We start from the raw sequence: 14,314 nt of genomic DNA, 5'->3' as shown, positions 1-14,314 counted from the left end.
AATGCTAAATTGGTCTTGGTTGACGGCTGTTGAATATTAAAATGGCTGTTGCTGCCTCTTCAGACCATATTTAAATTGGACAGAATAGTCTTTTTTTCATCAGACAACAGTAACAGTTTAGCATAAGTGGGTCGAGTTAAAAAAAAAGGTGCTGTTTTTCACACACAAACACACATGTGAAGATGCGTGAGCATCCACACACACAATTATTCTGTAGTAGCTTCAAAGTGTTTTAGCAGGACTAAATCAATTTTGAGTTGACACGGTTGACAAGCCACTCTGAACAGGAGGCTTCAACATATTCACAATTAGGTGTTAAAGAGATACATTATTCACTCACTGTGTTTTACAAATTTCACTGGCATTCAGAAGCACAAAATCTTTGTTCAAACCTGAAAACTGCAATCAATTGCAGCAAAGCCCTCATCTAAGACTGATTGATGCTTGTCTGCCTCTGTTACTCCTGACATTAATCTTTATTCATAGGCCAAACGGAAGAAGAAGCAAGAAGCTGCCAATGCCAAAATATTGGAGGCTGAAAAACGGATAAAGGTATGATTATGTTTTAAATAAATCCTTTAAACCACATGTAAAAAAAAACAGTTAATGGAAATATCTGCATCTAAATGTCTTCATGTCTTGTGTAAAAAAACAACATATAGATTAGATTGCTTTACATGCGTCGTATGTGGAGCTTCTCCACTTGCAAGTCGTTGGCAATGAAATGAGAGAGCCTTTTGAAAGAGGATGAATTTCCATCAGTCTCCAGTGATTTTCATGATTTGGCACAATTGAAGCATATTGATTTTTTCTTATTTCTCTCTTGCGTTCAAGGAGAAAGAGATGAGAAGGCAGCAGGCAGAGATTCTCAAACACCAGGTAGGCTTTCACCACAACCTGCTCAGTCTTTTGAGTGTCGTAGTTACTGCTGAAGATCAGATCTCATTAGTGTACGAATGTGTGGGGCAAAACCAGTGACAGCAAATTTTGGCATCAAAATAAAAATTGTTACCCTTACCTTGTGTTTGAACAGACAAAGACCACGTGGTTTGACTGTAGCACTGGCTTCATTAGTACAGCCCAGTCCGATGTCAGTAAAAGAGCTGCAGAGAGAAATAGACCCAAAACACTTGTGGTTTGAGAGTGTCATTTGAAATAGGGGAAGATGTATGCTGTGGGCACGTTAGGGCTTCACGGCTCTAACTCGACCAGAGAGACAGCAGAGTAGACTGCTGCTCCAGAGTAATGACATTTGTTATTAGTATACGTATTTCAAAATCACACTATCCTTGCCCCCTCCCACAAACACCTCCTCTCCATGTCAAAAAGATAACGAATCATTGAAACTGAAAAGCAGACTTTTGAAAAATACTCTCAGTGATTTTTTTAAAAAAAAAGCTGCCAGTGAACAAAAGAAGAAAAATATCAGAAAAAACATCTATGCTCAAACATTGTGTCATAAATGGTGTAATTGTAATATCTGTGTTTTGTTTTTGTTTGCCAAAATATTTGTTTTCGGTGCCAATTCAACAGTTTTTCACATGCAGATGTTTCAGTGCCAATATATATATATATATATAAATATATATAAATAAATATATTTTTATATTCAAACTCATTTCTCAAAATCAAAATTTTATTTCCAATGCCAAAATACACTGTCTGTGTTTTACCCTTATAGAATTGCAGGTGTATATGTGTTTGTAAGACAATATGTGCTTCTATGTCCCTTTAAGTGAGGCATGTGTGAGTAAATACAGTAAATGCAATTGTGGTTTATTACCAAACATTTATCTGATAAGTCTTCTATTTATTAAACCCCATGGTTATTGGTATTGGATATTACTTCTGTTCCATAATATTTTGCCAACTCTCTCTGCTAGGAGTTGGAGAGGCATAGACTAGATATGGTATGGGTATGTTTATTTTTGTACATCTAACACCTGCATTGTGTAACTGGTTGTGTTATGGTTGTCATAGCAATGCATTAAGTGTAGCACTGGCTGCTGTCATACTACATTCTTCTGCATGGCTTTCCAGCAAAACCAACAAAAGAGTACAACAGTCAGTATGCTGCCTCCATCTGCTTGTCCTGAGGGACAACTGACCCCGTCACGGGGGCCAGGCAGCTTCTGTCCCCCTCCCCCCATCCTCACCCTTCTTCTAAGAATGCATTGCAAAGACTGCTAGCCAATCCACACTCACTGTCTGAAAGTGCACTTGAGGAGTTTCCATCCATCACATACATTGTCTAACTGTTGTATTGGAGTAGCCTGTGTCGCCCATGAGTGCTTGATGATTTCGGCCCAGACATGGAGCTTGTGTCTGTTTGTCTGTGCATCTGTTTTGCAGTCCACAGAGCGCTGGACTTTAACCTGCCCAGTCCCAGCCTCTCTGTCATTCATTGTTCCTGTACTCTGCCCAAAGAATGAAAACTGCCACTGAGAATCATTTTGTCTTTATGGTGGAGATACTTCAGAGCTGATACCCCAGTTTGGCGTGGGGATAACATAAAAGATGATCGGAAAAAAGGCTGGATAGACTGGGGAAAAAACAATATAGTCAATTCCACTATGAGGACAAATATGGTTCTTTGTAGCATTTTATTTTGGCCTGGCTGTCTTGCTTGTAGCCCGTCTCACTCATACACAGTTGCAGCTGAATCCGCAGGTCTGCCTTTTTTTTTTCAGCAGTGGACAATGTGCCATCAACCACTTGTACCCCCCAATTGCAGCAAAATGAAGGAGGCCAAATCCTCTCCTCCTAGTGTTTAGAGTTGATCCATTTAGTTACATTGCTCTTCATTCATATTGTCATTTATCACCATAGTGTTCCTCAACAAGTTCTCTTCTTATGATGAATTGGGAAGCTAGAAAACGCTGAATGCCACAGACTTGGTCTTTTTTGAAGTTGTTCGTTTTGAAGTTTCCTTATTTGTAGATAAATCAAGCCAAGAAGAACATAGAAATACTTAAGTGGTGTGTTTGACACAACAATTCACACCAACTGCATAATTTGGTGGCAATGCTGAAGAAATGTCCTTGACGAGCCCTAACGGTGGCGACTGTGTCTTTCTGGTGGATGACAGAGTGAATGACAGCCTCATACGCTAGAGCGGGAAACATAAAGAGATGAAATGAAATGATAGTCACTAGTGATTCTCGTGCCTTTTTGCAGTAGACTGTGCGTCACGCAAGAATAACATAGATGTCTCGTCCTCCACAGCAATCACGCACTGCCCTAATACCTACGCTTTTAAGACACTAAATTGAAACTCCTGTCTAAAATTAAACTTTCCCATACATTCACATTTATCGTCCCTGTGCCAAATATTATGAGAATAATAAGACATGTCAAATAAACTATAGCACTGACTCTTGTAGAAGAATTTATTATGTTGATTGTAACAACATTGTGGCATTTCAGGCGACTTCTAGCAATCAGCATTTGCTGCTTTTGTCGTGTCAGCTTTAGTTTAGAGGCGCCGTCACTGATTCCAGCTGCTTCTCTTTTTTGAGCCTGTCATCACATCTATTTTGTATCGCATCTACGTATGTGTTGCTTTTTGGTTGTCATTGTACTACTGTATTATTCACTTATTCTTCCACTATACATGTAAAAATGCATACATGTGAAGCATTGTTTTGTGTTTGTTTAAGTATGGTCCCTCTATTGAATGTAATCCATCACAGTTTTCATTAATACATGCCAAATTTAGTTGACCTTGGGTGATGTATGCAAAACGAGTGCTTGTTAATGTGCCTTTGTCTTTTGCCACTGTAGGAGAGGGAGAGGAGGAGACAACATGTAATGTTGATGAAGGCTGTTGAAGCTCGCAAGAAAGCAGAGGTAGTCCATATGCACACAAATAAATATGGAAATACACACACAGACCACTCCGTGAAAAGAGCCAAATCATTATTCCCTGGTTGGATCCTTGCTTTCTCTTCTTTCTGTGTGCTCTTTCCCTTCATTCATTTTTTTATGCACTAACCAATTCTAAGATTCTGGCCCTCCAGCACTTTTCCTTTGAATGCACAGCAGCATTAAGCTGAATTCTAATACTGCTCAGCAAATTCAAGAAAAACTTCCTGCCTGTTTTCACATACATATAATTATATATATACACACACACACACATGCACATGCGCGCACATGCACACACACACACACACACACACACTCTGCTTCCCTAATGCACCCTTGAATTCTGGACCCTTTAGGAGCGTGAGCGCTTGCGGCAGGAGAAAAGGGATGAGAAACGGCTCAACAAAGAGCGTAAACTGGAGCAACGGAGGCTGGAGCTGGAGATAGCAAGGGAGTTAAAGAAACCCAATGAAGACATGTGTCTCTCTGATCACAAGGTAGCTCATCCGGTCAATGCTTTTTGAATGTTAGGTAGATTACCCCCCCCCCCCCATCACCACCACCACCACCAGAATTGCATTCATACAAATACAAGATATTTTGGCCAATAGGGTTCACATTGTCACAAAATGTGTTATATTTTTCTTTTCTTTTTTTTAAAATTGTTTTTAGTTGTATTACTAGTAGGACTATTATCATGATAATGATGATGATGGTTATTGTTATTATTATTAGTAGTAGTAGTGGTAGTAATAGTAGCAGTAGTAGTAGAAATTGCAGTGACAATAGTTTTCTTATTGTTATAGTTAGTTGAGTGTTTCATGGTTGTCAACGTTTGCCATGAGATGTGTTGATATTAAGCATTTTTATACGCAGAATACTGTGCCCCCAAGTGGTGAATAGGGAGTACTGCATAGTGTGAACGTGCTCTCAACTCGAAAGCATCCTTTTGATACAAAACACCAGAAATCTAATAACAGCTTTCCCCCTATCCCTCATAGTTTACTTTAAATCAGTACTGATTTTAAAGAAGATTTAATTAACACTAATAATCAAATCGAACTCAGAAAATATTCTTAACTTTTGACACTTTGTTTGGTGCAGCCTCTCCCTGATTTCTCTCGGATTCCTGGACTCATCTTGCCGGGCCAGGCAGTTTCGGACTGCCTGATGCTGATGCAGTTCCTACGAGGTTTTGGAAAGGTTTTGGGGCTTGATTTGAATGTGGATGTTCCCACTCTGGGCATGCTACAAGAAGGCTTGCTCAATGTAGGGGACAGCATGGGCCACGTCCAAGATCTTCTGGTAAAACTGCTGTCTCTAGCAGTCTGTGATCCCGGTTTACCACCTGGACAAAAGGTATGTTGAAAAGTAATTTAAAACCAGAGGAATTTGCATGCGTGTGATTGATTGACTAACAAAACTAGATTGTGTGTTCTTAATTTCCCTTCGGGTATTATAACAGTGTATTAAATTAAATTAAATTAAATTAAATATTTAAGGTATTTTAGTATATTTCCATATGTACTTAACTTTGTCAAAGGTGTATGTGATAACTTATGTGTTGGGTCATCATCTCCTTTTATGCCAGACTAAAACAATGCTGGGCGACCACCTGACCAACGTTGGCATAAACAGAGATAATGTGTCTGAAGTGCTACAGATGTACATGGGAGCCCACTGTGCCAATACAGAATTGGCCCCTCTTGCCCTCAGTCTGAAGACCAAGGCTTTCCAGGCCCACATGCCTGCCCAAAAGGCCTCTATCCTGGGCTTTCTTGCCAATGAGTTGGCCTGTAGCAAAGCTGTTATCAGGTGGGAGAAGCACCTGAAACTTACTCAATGCAATATTTTTTCTTTCTGAAAAAAAAAAAACAAAATTAAATTTTGTTTAAATAATTTAAACAAAACCAGACACAGACACAACCTTTGCTGATTGCACTGCTTTTCCTTCTTCAGTGAGATTGACAAGAACCTGGATCAGATGGCAAATATGAGGAAGGACAAAATCATTATGGAAGGAAAACTGAAAAAGTAAGCTTTTTATTTAAACCCTGTTTGATGCTTTAATTCTTAATGCACTGTCACACTGAATCAGTGTGTGTTCACGCAGGTTGAAGAACATTTATGCCAAACGTACTGGGAGGAGGGAAGCCAGTATGGGCGTTGAAGAGAACCAATTGGTTTGCACTCCGTCCTCTGCCACCAAACGGAAGAGGAAACTCGGTGGAGACAGCGACGATGACGACGACGACGACGATGACAGCGATGACCAAGCAGATGACGATGAGGAGGAGGAGGAGGAAGACCAGAAAAAGGTTAAGAAAATGGAGATATATGAAGAGGTACAAACAGAATCATCCACACATACATTATCCAAACTGGCATTGAATGGTTACTCACAGACATTTATGGAGTTTGTTTTGCCCCATTAGGATGAAGTTGATCAAGCCACCAGTCTGGAGGAACTGGAGAAGCAGATAGAGAAACTGGCCAAGGTATAATCTAGTTACATTTGACATACATTTATAAGGTTGGTTGACACAGAAAATGTTTAATTAAAAGTGGATAAACCCTAGAAACGCAAATTATTACTAATGTTTAGTCATGCATGTCCTGACAGCATTTTGACATGAAGATCATTACATTTTTAAAAAAAACAAATTAATAAAATACACAATAAACACCTCCTACACTCAGATAATTGAATGACTGTGAAAGGATTGTGCAAATGATGAAAACAACCTTTAAACGTGTAATTATACAGCTCGTATTAAAAACAATCATGTTTGTCGAATATTTTAGGAACACGTACCCTGACATAAGGTTATTTGCTAATTAAAACTTGAATTAGCTTAATAAATAACCTCATTAACGTGGCATGTAGGGCTGACATGTCATGGTTTCAGAAAAAAAAAAACATTAGGTACCATACTTGTGTGTTGTTTGCCTGAAGGTCTGTAGCTCTAAATAATTACAACACAGTGTCTGTTTTGTTACCTTTGCAGCAACATCATCAGACCAGAAGAAAGCTGTTTGAAATCTCACATTCTTTGCGCTCAATGATGTATGGCCAGGACCGCTACCGCCGTCGGTACTGGGTGCTTCCCCATTGTGGAGGGGTCTTTATTGAAGCCATGGAGAGTGGAGAAGGTAGTTAAGTAGAATAGACACTCGTGTACATGCAACCACAAATTAGCAGTAGAGAACTAAGACGAAGCTAAACACGAATACGTGTGTTTATGTTTTTGTATAAAGTATGTATAATCTCTTTTCACAATCTTCTACTTACACTCTAGTCTTGTGTAATATCTCAGATTTTCAACTCTCTGTTTGAGTTTTCAGCTACTTTGCCCTTTGTCATTTCCTTGTAGCTCCAGAGGAACTGGAGGAGGAGCGACAAAGGAGGAGGAGAGCAGCAGAGGAGGTCAAGGTCAAAGAGGAACCTCAGGAGATTCAAGTCCAAAAGGAAAAACCCACAAGCAATCCAGACACACAGTTCCCTCAAACACAAGGCTTGGAGGAGCAGAAACAGGAGGAAAAGGAGCATGAAGGGAAGAAAAACTCCCTTTTCTACCAACAGCCTGGTTGTGTATCCAAAATGTGCACATTGCAGGACATCAGCAAGGACACTGAGAAAGAAACTGTGAAAGAAGAAGACAAGGAGAGTCCTCATGTGAGACAAAACGGCAGTCCCGTGGGAACTCCTGTTGCCACAGCGACAGTAACGTCTTGTCCCTCTCACAATATCTCTGAGCCAGCTGTAGCATCAAGCCCCTTTGTGGTGACCCCTAGTGACATTACAAATACCCTTCCCCTAGCCTCTACGTCTCTATCTGTTCCTTGCCTCCCGGCCCCATGTGATAGCCCAGGGAACACTCCTCCAACTTCATCCCCTGCTCCATCTCCACACCTCACATTCCAATCCAGCGACCAGCTACTCAGAGTTCTGACAGAGAGGAGCGGACACTGGTTCAGTCTGCTCCCTCGCAACCCCTGCGACCTCGCTTCCCTCACCACAACCCCACCAGGTGCACCACGTGTGTCTTCACAAGCATCCTCCGCCCCGGTAAGGCCTAGATCTCCACCTCCGTCTCCTGCCCTGCCTCTCACACCCTCTGCTGCCTCAGCATCCGGCAGCCCGCACCACCCAGCTGGCCTCCTCAACTACCCGCTGTCGGCCCTGCAGGTAAGGCTGCTGGCTGATCTGTATTGTTTTTGTATCATTGTGTTGTGCTTTTGCTCAATAAACTCAACTGGGACTGTTCTTCCCAGGTGAAGCCAGGTGTTTCATTGCTAGGAGTTTCTTTAGGTAGCTGGCCAAGTGGTATGATGAGTCCCAGTCTACCTTTGTGCAGCAGTCCCAGCCCCATGCAAGGTCATTCTCTAGAGGGCAACACAGCAGCAAGTGTCTCCAGTAAGAGTGAATCACCTTTACCTCGCATTGAAAAAAACATATCCATGCCCTCTCCTGCCATGGAGATGCCAAAATCCCTGGACCACCTCTCGCCTCGGCCTATTCCAGAGGGTGAGTGTCGAAATTAAGACACAAGAGAAATTAAAGTAGGAGCTGTAATAAGCCACCAGTTTTTAACTGAAAAGAATTCACCTGCCTGAAAAGATTTGACTTGCTTGAATAGTCCAGTATAATTGGATTAGGAAACGTTCTGCTCTACATGACAGTTTCTTTTGGGTATAACACAGTTGAATGAAACACCTTTTTGCAGTGATGTATGTTTAGTGTCTCCTATCTTACATGCCTGTTGTTTTCGTTGTCTCAGAAATGCTAACAGGGTGGTGGCGGGTGTTTGACATTGAGGAGCTGAGGGCTTTAGTCAATGCGCTGCACAGCCGAGGCATCAGAGAGAAGGGCCTCCAGAGGCAGATGCAGAAGTACATGGAGATTATCCCCCAAGTCTGCACCAGACACAGAGATGGTAAGTGTCTCATCATTTTTCTCCTGAGCACAGGACTGAGGGTTTGTAGCAGGTAGATTATTTTTTTTAACAGTCTTATAAAGTAAAAAGCTGTCCTTGATGATTCATGAACATGCTGTGAATACTTTATTGAAGTAGTACTATATGAATATTTGTGCCGCATGGTTTCTGTTGAGTGTGTTTGTATTTATAGCTCACTGATATCTGTCATGTTGCCCATTTAGTGGCTATGATTGAGCTGTGTGAGCTGGAGGAGAGCCAGGTCAGTGTGGAGTCAGTGCGAGGCTGGTGCGTTGAGGAGCAGGCGATGGAGATGGACATTGCGGTGTTGCAGCAGGTGGAGGAACTAGAGAGGAAGGTCACTGCAGCCAGCCTGCAGGTCAAGGTAAAAGGTTTTCATGGGATCATATACGCTACACCCGATCCACAAGACACTTTGCTGTTAGTGTTGTAAATGTGTTTAGACACGTTGTGTGATACGAAACAGCCTTTCCTCTCTCAGGGTTGGACATTTCCGGACCCTCAGTCCGAACGAGAGGACCTGGTGTATTACGAGCACAAGCCCCCCACCAAATCAACGCCGATGTCAGCAAATGTTGGAGACAGGGACTCCAGGGAGCATCCTGATGAGCGAGGGGAGAAAGGTGGGGTGATGCGTCACCCGGACAACCCGTTGGACATTGCAGTGACGCGTCTGGCCGATCTGGAGCGCAACATCGAGAGAAGGTACCTGAGGAGCCCCTTAGGTACCACCATTCAGATCAGGCTGGATAATGTGGGTACGGTCACTGTCCCTGCCCCCGCCCCATCCACTAGTGCTGACAGGGAAGGGTAGGTCATTTCTCCAACCAAAGCTCCCCACTCTCCCACTAAGACCCTTTCCTCTCTGTTTGTGTGCTGTGTTTCCCATGTTATCCAAGAGTGGGGGTCTTTGCTGCTTTCACTGCAAATTTTTGTGATGGCTTGTTGCATTTTTGTTTCTTTCGTCCTTTTTTTGGGAGGGCTGGGGACTCCATCCAGCTTCTTTTTTTTTTTACTGGTTTGTGTTCTGCAGCCATCTGCATGTAATTGTGCATCAGTAACCTTGATTATGTGCATACTCATGGCTCCCACTTCACAGAATACTTACACAGGGTTTAGTCCTTTGCTCTTTCTGCATGAACATCCCCTTAACATGAAACAATTGGTGTGTACTCTCCCTGGCTCCCCCACACCCTTAAAATCCTCATGCCCATCTCTGCACATCTGGATCTCTTTATGGTTTTCTGTCTTGTTGGGGCTGGTTAAACTGACACAGCTTACTGCTTTTGCACAGAAATTTTTCATACATGCGTGCATTTTCATTGTTCATCAACTCCCGTCCTTCTTCATTATCCTCTCCCAGTGGTGAAGAGGAGGTTGCCCATGGTATGAAGGTGTGGAGGAAGGCCCTGACTGAAGTGCGCAGTGCTGCCCAACTGGCCATGTGTATCCAGCAGCTGCAGAAGTCTATCGCCTGGGAGAGGTCCATCATGAAAGTGGTGAGCAGCTGACAGAATAGAACTAATTCTTTTCAGGAAGTGGATGCTTGATTTTAATGGATGCCTTTTTTTTTGGTAGTACTGTCAGTTGTGCAGGAAGGGGGATAATGAGGACCTGCTCCTGCTATGTGATGGTTGTGATAAAGGCTGCCACACTTACTGTCACAAACCCAAGATCACCAGTATCCCAGAGGGAGACTGGTACTGCCCTGCCTGCATCTCAAAGGTAAGGAGTAATTTCTAATGCATCGCCAATACTAGTGGGTCACCTGTTGAAAGAATCTTACTTACCTACTTAAGTGTGTTTTCTGTTTCTTTCATACCTTTTAAGGCAGTCAAGAAAATTAACCACATAACACACAGAAGAGATATTTGTATTAAATCTGTCTAATGATGATACTCAATTCTCCATTTGTATTCATACTAATAAAATAAAAAACTGGATCAGAAAACCAAAGTAAATAATATAGATGATGTCATACATAACAAAACAAAATGCTTTACAGAAGCGGTTTCTAAAGATGGAACATACTGTAAAGAAGGATCATGTTAGTCTGATAAAGATCAGTCCAAGTCTTTAGGTTTCCTTTTGTTTTAATTACACCACATTTTATTAAATGTGTCATTTTTTTCTGGACAGGCAAGTGGTCCATCCTCCAAAAGCAAAAAATCTCCAACCAAACCAGTAGCATCCAACGGAGGTGGTAGTAAGAAAGGTGGAGAGGTGAAGAAGAACGGGAAGCAGGCAGGCAATGGGGAAGTGCCAGAGGACGAATCAGCCAGTGCCAACAGCACACCCAAGAAGGGAGCGAAAGACACGAACAGGAAGAGGAAAACAGAGGAGAGGTCACCTGCTCTACCAGCACCCAATCAGGAAAGCCCAGTGTGTGTGAAACGAGCCAAGACAGCTAGAGACAACAACAGGGATTTAGGATTATGCAGGTATGTACCTCAGACTTGTTCATACTTGTCTCTGTTGAATTCTTTATTTATCCAGCACCATCTTCTGCAAAGTTTTGTGATATCATTCACCAGGTCCTGTTATTCAATTTAAGCTCTGTTAAGCCCTTTCAACTCTACATTTAACTTAAATCCCACGTGTGGTATTGGTATATTATGTGGTAAGAAATAGATTTGTTACATTCAAGACCTTTAGAGCGAAGGTTCAGATACAAACATGAGAGGCAGAGAGGGTGGAGGCACAGTGTAAGGATTTGAAAACAGTATGCCCAAAACAAGCAAGGGTGAAAATCATTGAGTACTTAAAACAGTTAAAAGGCAGATTTGGTACATCCCTTATCTAAAATATCCAAAGCAACAAATTCAAATTGAAAATAAAGGCAGAGGCAACAGTCAAAAAAGAAGTTACTGAAGACAAGAAGAACAGACAAAACATACTGTAAAGAAAAACATTGACTGAGCACTTAGAGGATCAACATGTGGCTGGTAAAGAAGAGCAGGGATATACAGATTAAATACTCAAGAAAGAAGAGATAATGAAACACGCGTGCATCTAATTGGGTTTGAGGAGACCAACAATGTGGAGGGAATGTGTAGGAAATGTAAAAGGAGAGAACAGGTTAGAGACACAAGGGATGAGAAACCAGGATCAGGGAAACAACAGGCACATAAAAAACACTTAAAAATAGGAAGCAACAAATGTAAACCCAAAATTAGAGAAGATTATTGTGTTGGCTGCTTTTAGTCCATAAAAAACAAATGGTGATGACAACCTGTCATCAAATAAAGATTTTAAACCACTACTTGGGGCAGCAGCAACAAGTTATAATAGCAACAAGATATATGTAAAGATCGTAGCTGTTTTGAAGACATTCCAGTGTAAACATTTTTTTGTGTAGTATACAAGGTTTTTGTCCCCAACAAACGTGTGTGTGTGTGTGTGTCATTGTTTGGGTTCAACAGAGTACTCCTTGCTGAGCTGGAGCGTCATCAGGATGCATGGCCTTTTCTCACACCAGTCAACCTGAAATCAGTCCCCGGATACAAGAAGGTCATAAAGAAACCGATGGACTTCTCCACCATACGTGAGAAGCTTGTGAGCAGCCAGTAAGTTTCCATCTCAGTTTTTTACAGGATTTCTAAAGCCTGAGTAGGATTTTTTCCCCAGAAAATATGTTTTATTTGCAGATGTATTTTCTCACTCTAAGATTTAATTTGTTTCAGGTATCAAAACCTGGAGACTTTCATCATTGATGTCAACTTGGTGTTTGATAACTGTGAAAAATTCAATGAAGACAATTCAGATATTGGTCGAGCCGGTCACACCATGAGGAAGTTCTTTGAAAAGCGCTGGACAGAGCTTCTGAAACAAACAAATTAAACATCTGTTCAGATACTCCCCATAAACTCATTCAAACTTTTCATAATGGAGCACCATGCTTTACTTCAATTTTTATTTCTTGGTGGAGAATGTGGCTTTGGACAGAAGAAGAAGTCAAATTCTTAATAATGAACAACATGGTGTGTTGAAGAGAGCTGTCGCCTTGAAAAACACAAAAAAAATAATAAAAAAAAGTTGTTACATGATGTGCGCTGGATTTTAATACAACAGGGATAAAGACCCCAAAGAGTCCCGGAGAAATGGGGTGTCATAGTGCAATACCATTCCCTGTCTCAGAACACTGCACTGAATTAATCCTCAACTGTCACTGATATGTCTGCGCTAGAATACTTTCCACTATTTGTAAATAGTCTTTTGTTATTTAATCGTATTATAGTGAATGTATTTAATTTTGTAATAATTATTTATGAATCAAGGTCCACTTCATTTTCTATGAAAAGGAAGAATCAGATGAACTGCTTTGAATTAAAAAAAGGAATGTGTCTTTGTGTTATAATTTTTCTCCCAAATATCAAACAAAGCCAAGAAAAAAAAAACTGTTTACACTGTTCAGTGCTTTGGGGCATCAGAGGACTGTATTCATTTGTTCAAACTGTAAAACTGCATTTATTTACAGGAAAAGCAGAGGAACAGTTAGGCAATGGTGATTCATGTGTATATACTGTTTATTAATGTCAATATTATGTCTTGTTTGGAACGATGTGTAAAAATTGTTTAAGAATAATAAGATATTGTTTATGCCTTAGAATGATTGTAGCATTCTATTTTAGTGAACGTGATGAAAACATTATCATAAATATTGTTTGTACAGTATATACATAATCCTCTGCAAACACTGTGGTATCCTTAATCTTGGTAGTGCCTACCCTTCCAACAGGGGCATGTAGGGGATGTTATTGTTTTTAGTTTTCATCTTGATGACTTTTTTTTTTATTTTATTTTTTACATAATTTCAATCCAACAAGGCCTCCAAAGTTGGACAGTAACATAAATCATTCCTCACGAAAAAAGAAAAAAAAAGGAACAACAAGCATTCAGTTATGCTTCCATGATTCATTTCCTCGTGATCTGCCACAATACAGAGGACCTAAGGCCATTTGTAACCACTGTGTTGAACCTTGCTGTGTGTTGTGGCCTGATGGGGGCAGCTAGATTTTTTTGTACCCAAGTCAAGAGTACTTGAAGTTACTTTATTTAAGATATTGTGGAAGAAAAGTACCATTCTTTTGTAGGAGCTTTATTTTTCACTAGTGTGTGGCACGGACCTATTAAAAGGATGTTTTTCAATGTAAATGACTCAGTTCTTTTATTTCAATCCCATCCATCATAGTTGCCTTTTATATTAAAACTGTGTTTGTATTATTTTAAAATGTGTTTTGGTACATTTGTGAATTAATGTAGTTCAGAAATACAATTACAAAGATTCACTACAACAAGTTTGCACTTGGTTGGATTTCAAGCAGACTGAAGTTGGTTCATAGTTTATCCAGTAGTGTACCTGAATTTGAAATAACTGGAATAAAAGTCCATTTCCAACAGTTTACAGGATTAACTGTTACAAATTTTGTAGCATTAAATGAACACATATGACTTTTATGATGAATAAGATTGGATCAAATAAAGCAAAA

The 14,314-nt window shown here is 40.7% G+C and overlaps 1 protein-coding gene across 11 annotated transcripts in view; it reads left to right on the top strand.

The window, feature by feature from the left end:
• Positions 1-14,307, top strand: part of baz2ba (bromodomain adjacent to zinc finger domain, 2Ba) — a 75,161-nt gene extending 60,854 nt beyond the window's left edge. For 2 of the 11 annotated variants that reach the window (XM_068322244.1, XM_068322542.1), the window contains exons 17-37: positions 487-552; positions 835-879; positions 1,884-1,916; positions 3,784-3,849; positions 4,224-4,364; positions 4,972-5,226; positions 5,459-5,682; positions 5,827-5,901; positions 5,981-6,212; positions 6,303-6,365; positions 6,876-7,020; positions 7,242-8,056; positions 8,143-8,395; positions 8,649-8,804; positions 9,029-9,189; positions 9,292-9,635; positions 10,189-10,324; positions 10,404-10,550; positions 10,965-11,266; positions 12,248-12,391; positions 12,509-14,306. In XM_068322244.1, the coding sequence (XP_068178345.1) occupies positions 487-552; positions 835-879; positions 1,884-1,916; positions 3,784-3,849; positions 4,224-4,364; positions 4,972-5,226; positions 5,459-5,682; positions 5,827-5,901; positions 5,981-6,212; positions 6,303-6,365; positions 6,876-7,020; positions 7,242-8,056; positions 8,143-8,395; positions 8,649-8,804; positions 9,029-9,189; positions 9,292-9,635; positions 10,189-10,324; positions 10,404-10,550; positions 10,965-11,266; positions 12,248-12,391; positions 12,509-12,665 (3,960 nt within the window). In that variant the 3' untranslated portion in view covers positions 12,666-14,306. Of the gene's footprint in view, positions 1-486; positions 553-834; positions 880-1,883; positions 1,917-3,783; positions 3,850-4,223; positions 4,365-4,971; positions 5,227-5,458; positions 5,683-5,826; positions 5,902-5,980; positions 6,213-6,302; positions 6,366-6,875; positions 7,021-7,241; positions 8,057-8,142; positions 8,396-8,648; positions 8,805-9,028; positions 9,190-9,291; positions 9,636-10,188; positions 10,325-10,403; positions 10,551-10,964; positions 11,267-12,247; positions 12,392-12,508 lie in introns of all 11 variants that reach the window. The other 9 variants (XM_068322623.1, XM_068322779.1, XM_068322321.1 and 6 more) reach the window with 9 other exon arrangements.
• Positions 14,308-14,314: the final 7 nt, after the last annotated feature.

This window comes from Antennarius striatus, chromosome 1, assembly GCF_040054535.1.
Source record: "Antennarius striatus isolate MH-2024 chromosome 1, ASM4005453v1, whole genome shotgun sequence".
Taxonomy (NCBI): Eukaryota; Metazoa; Chordata; class Actinopteri; order Lophiiformes; family Antennariidae; genus Antennarius; species Antennarius striatus.
The sequence above is the reverse complement of the archived record's forward strand: the minus strand, read 5'-3'. Positions and strand labels throughout refer to the sequence as shown.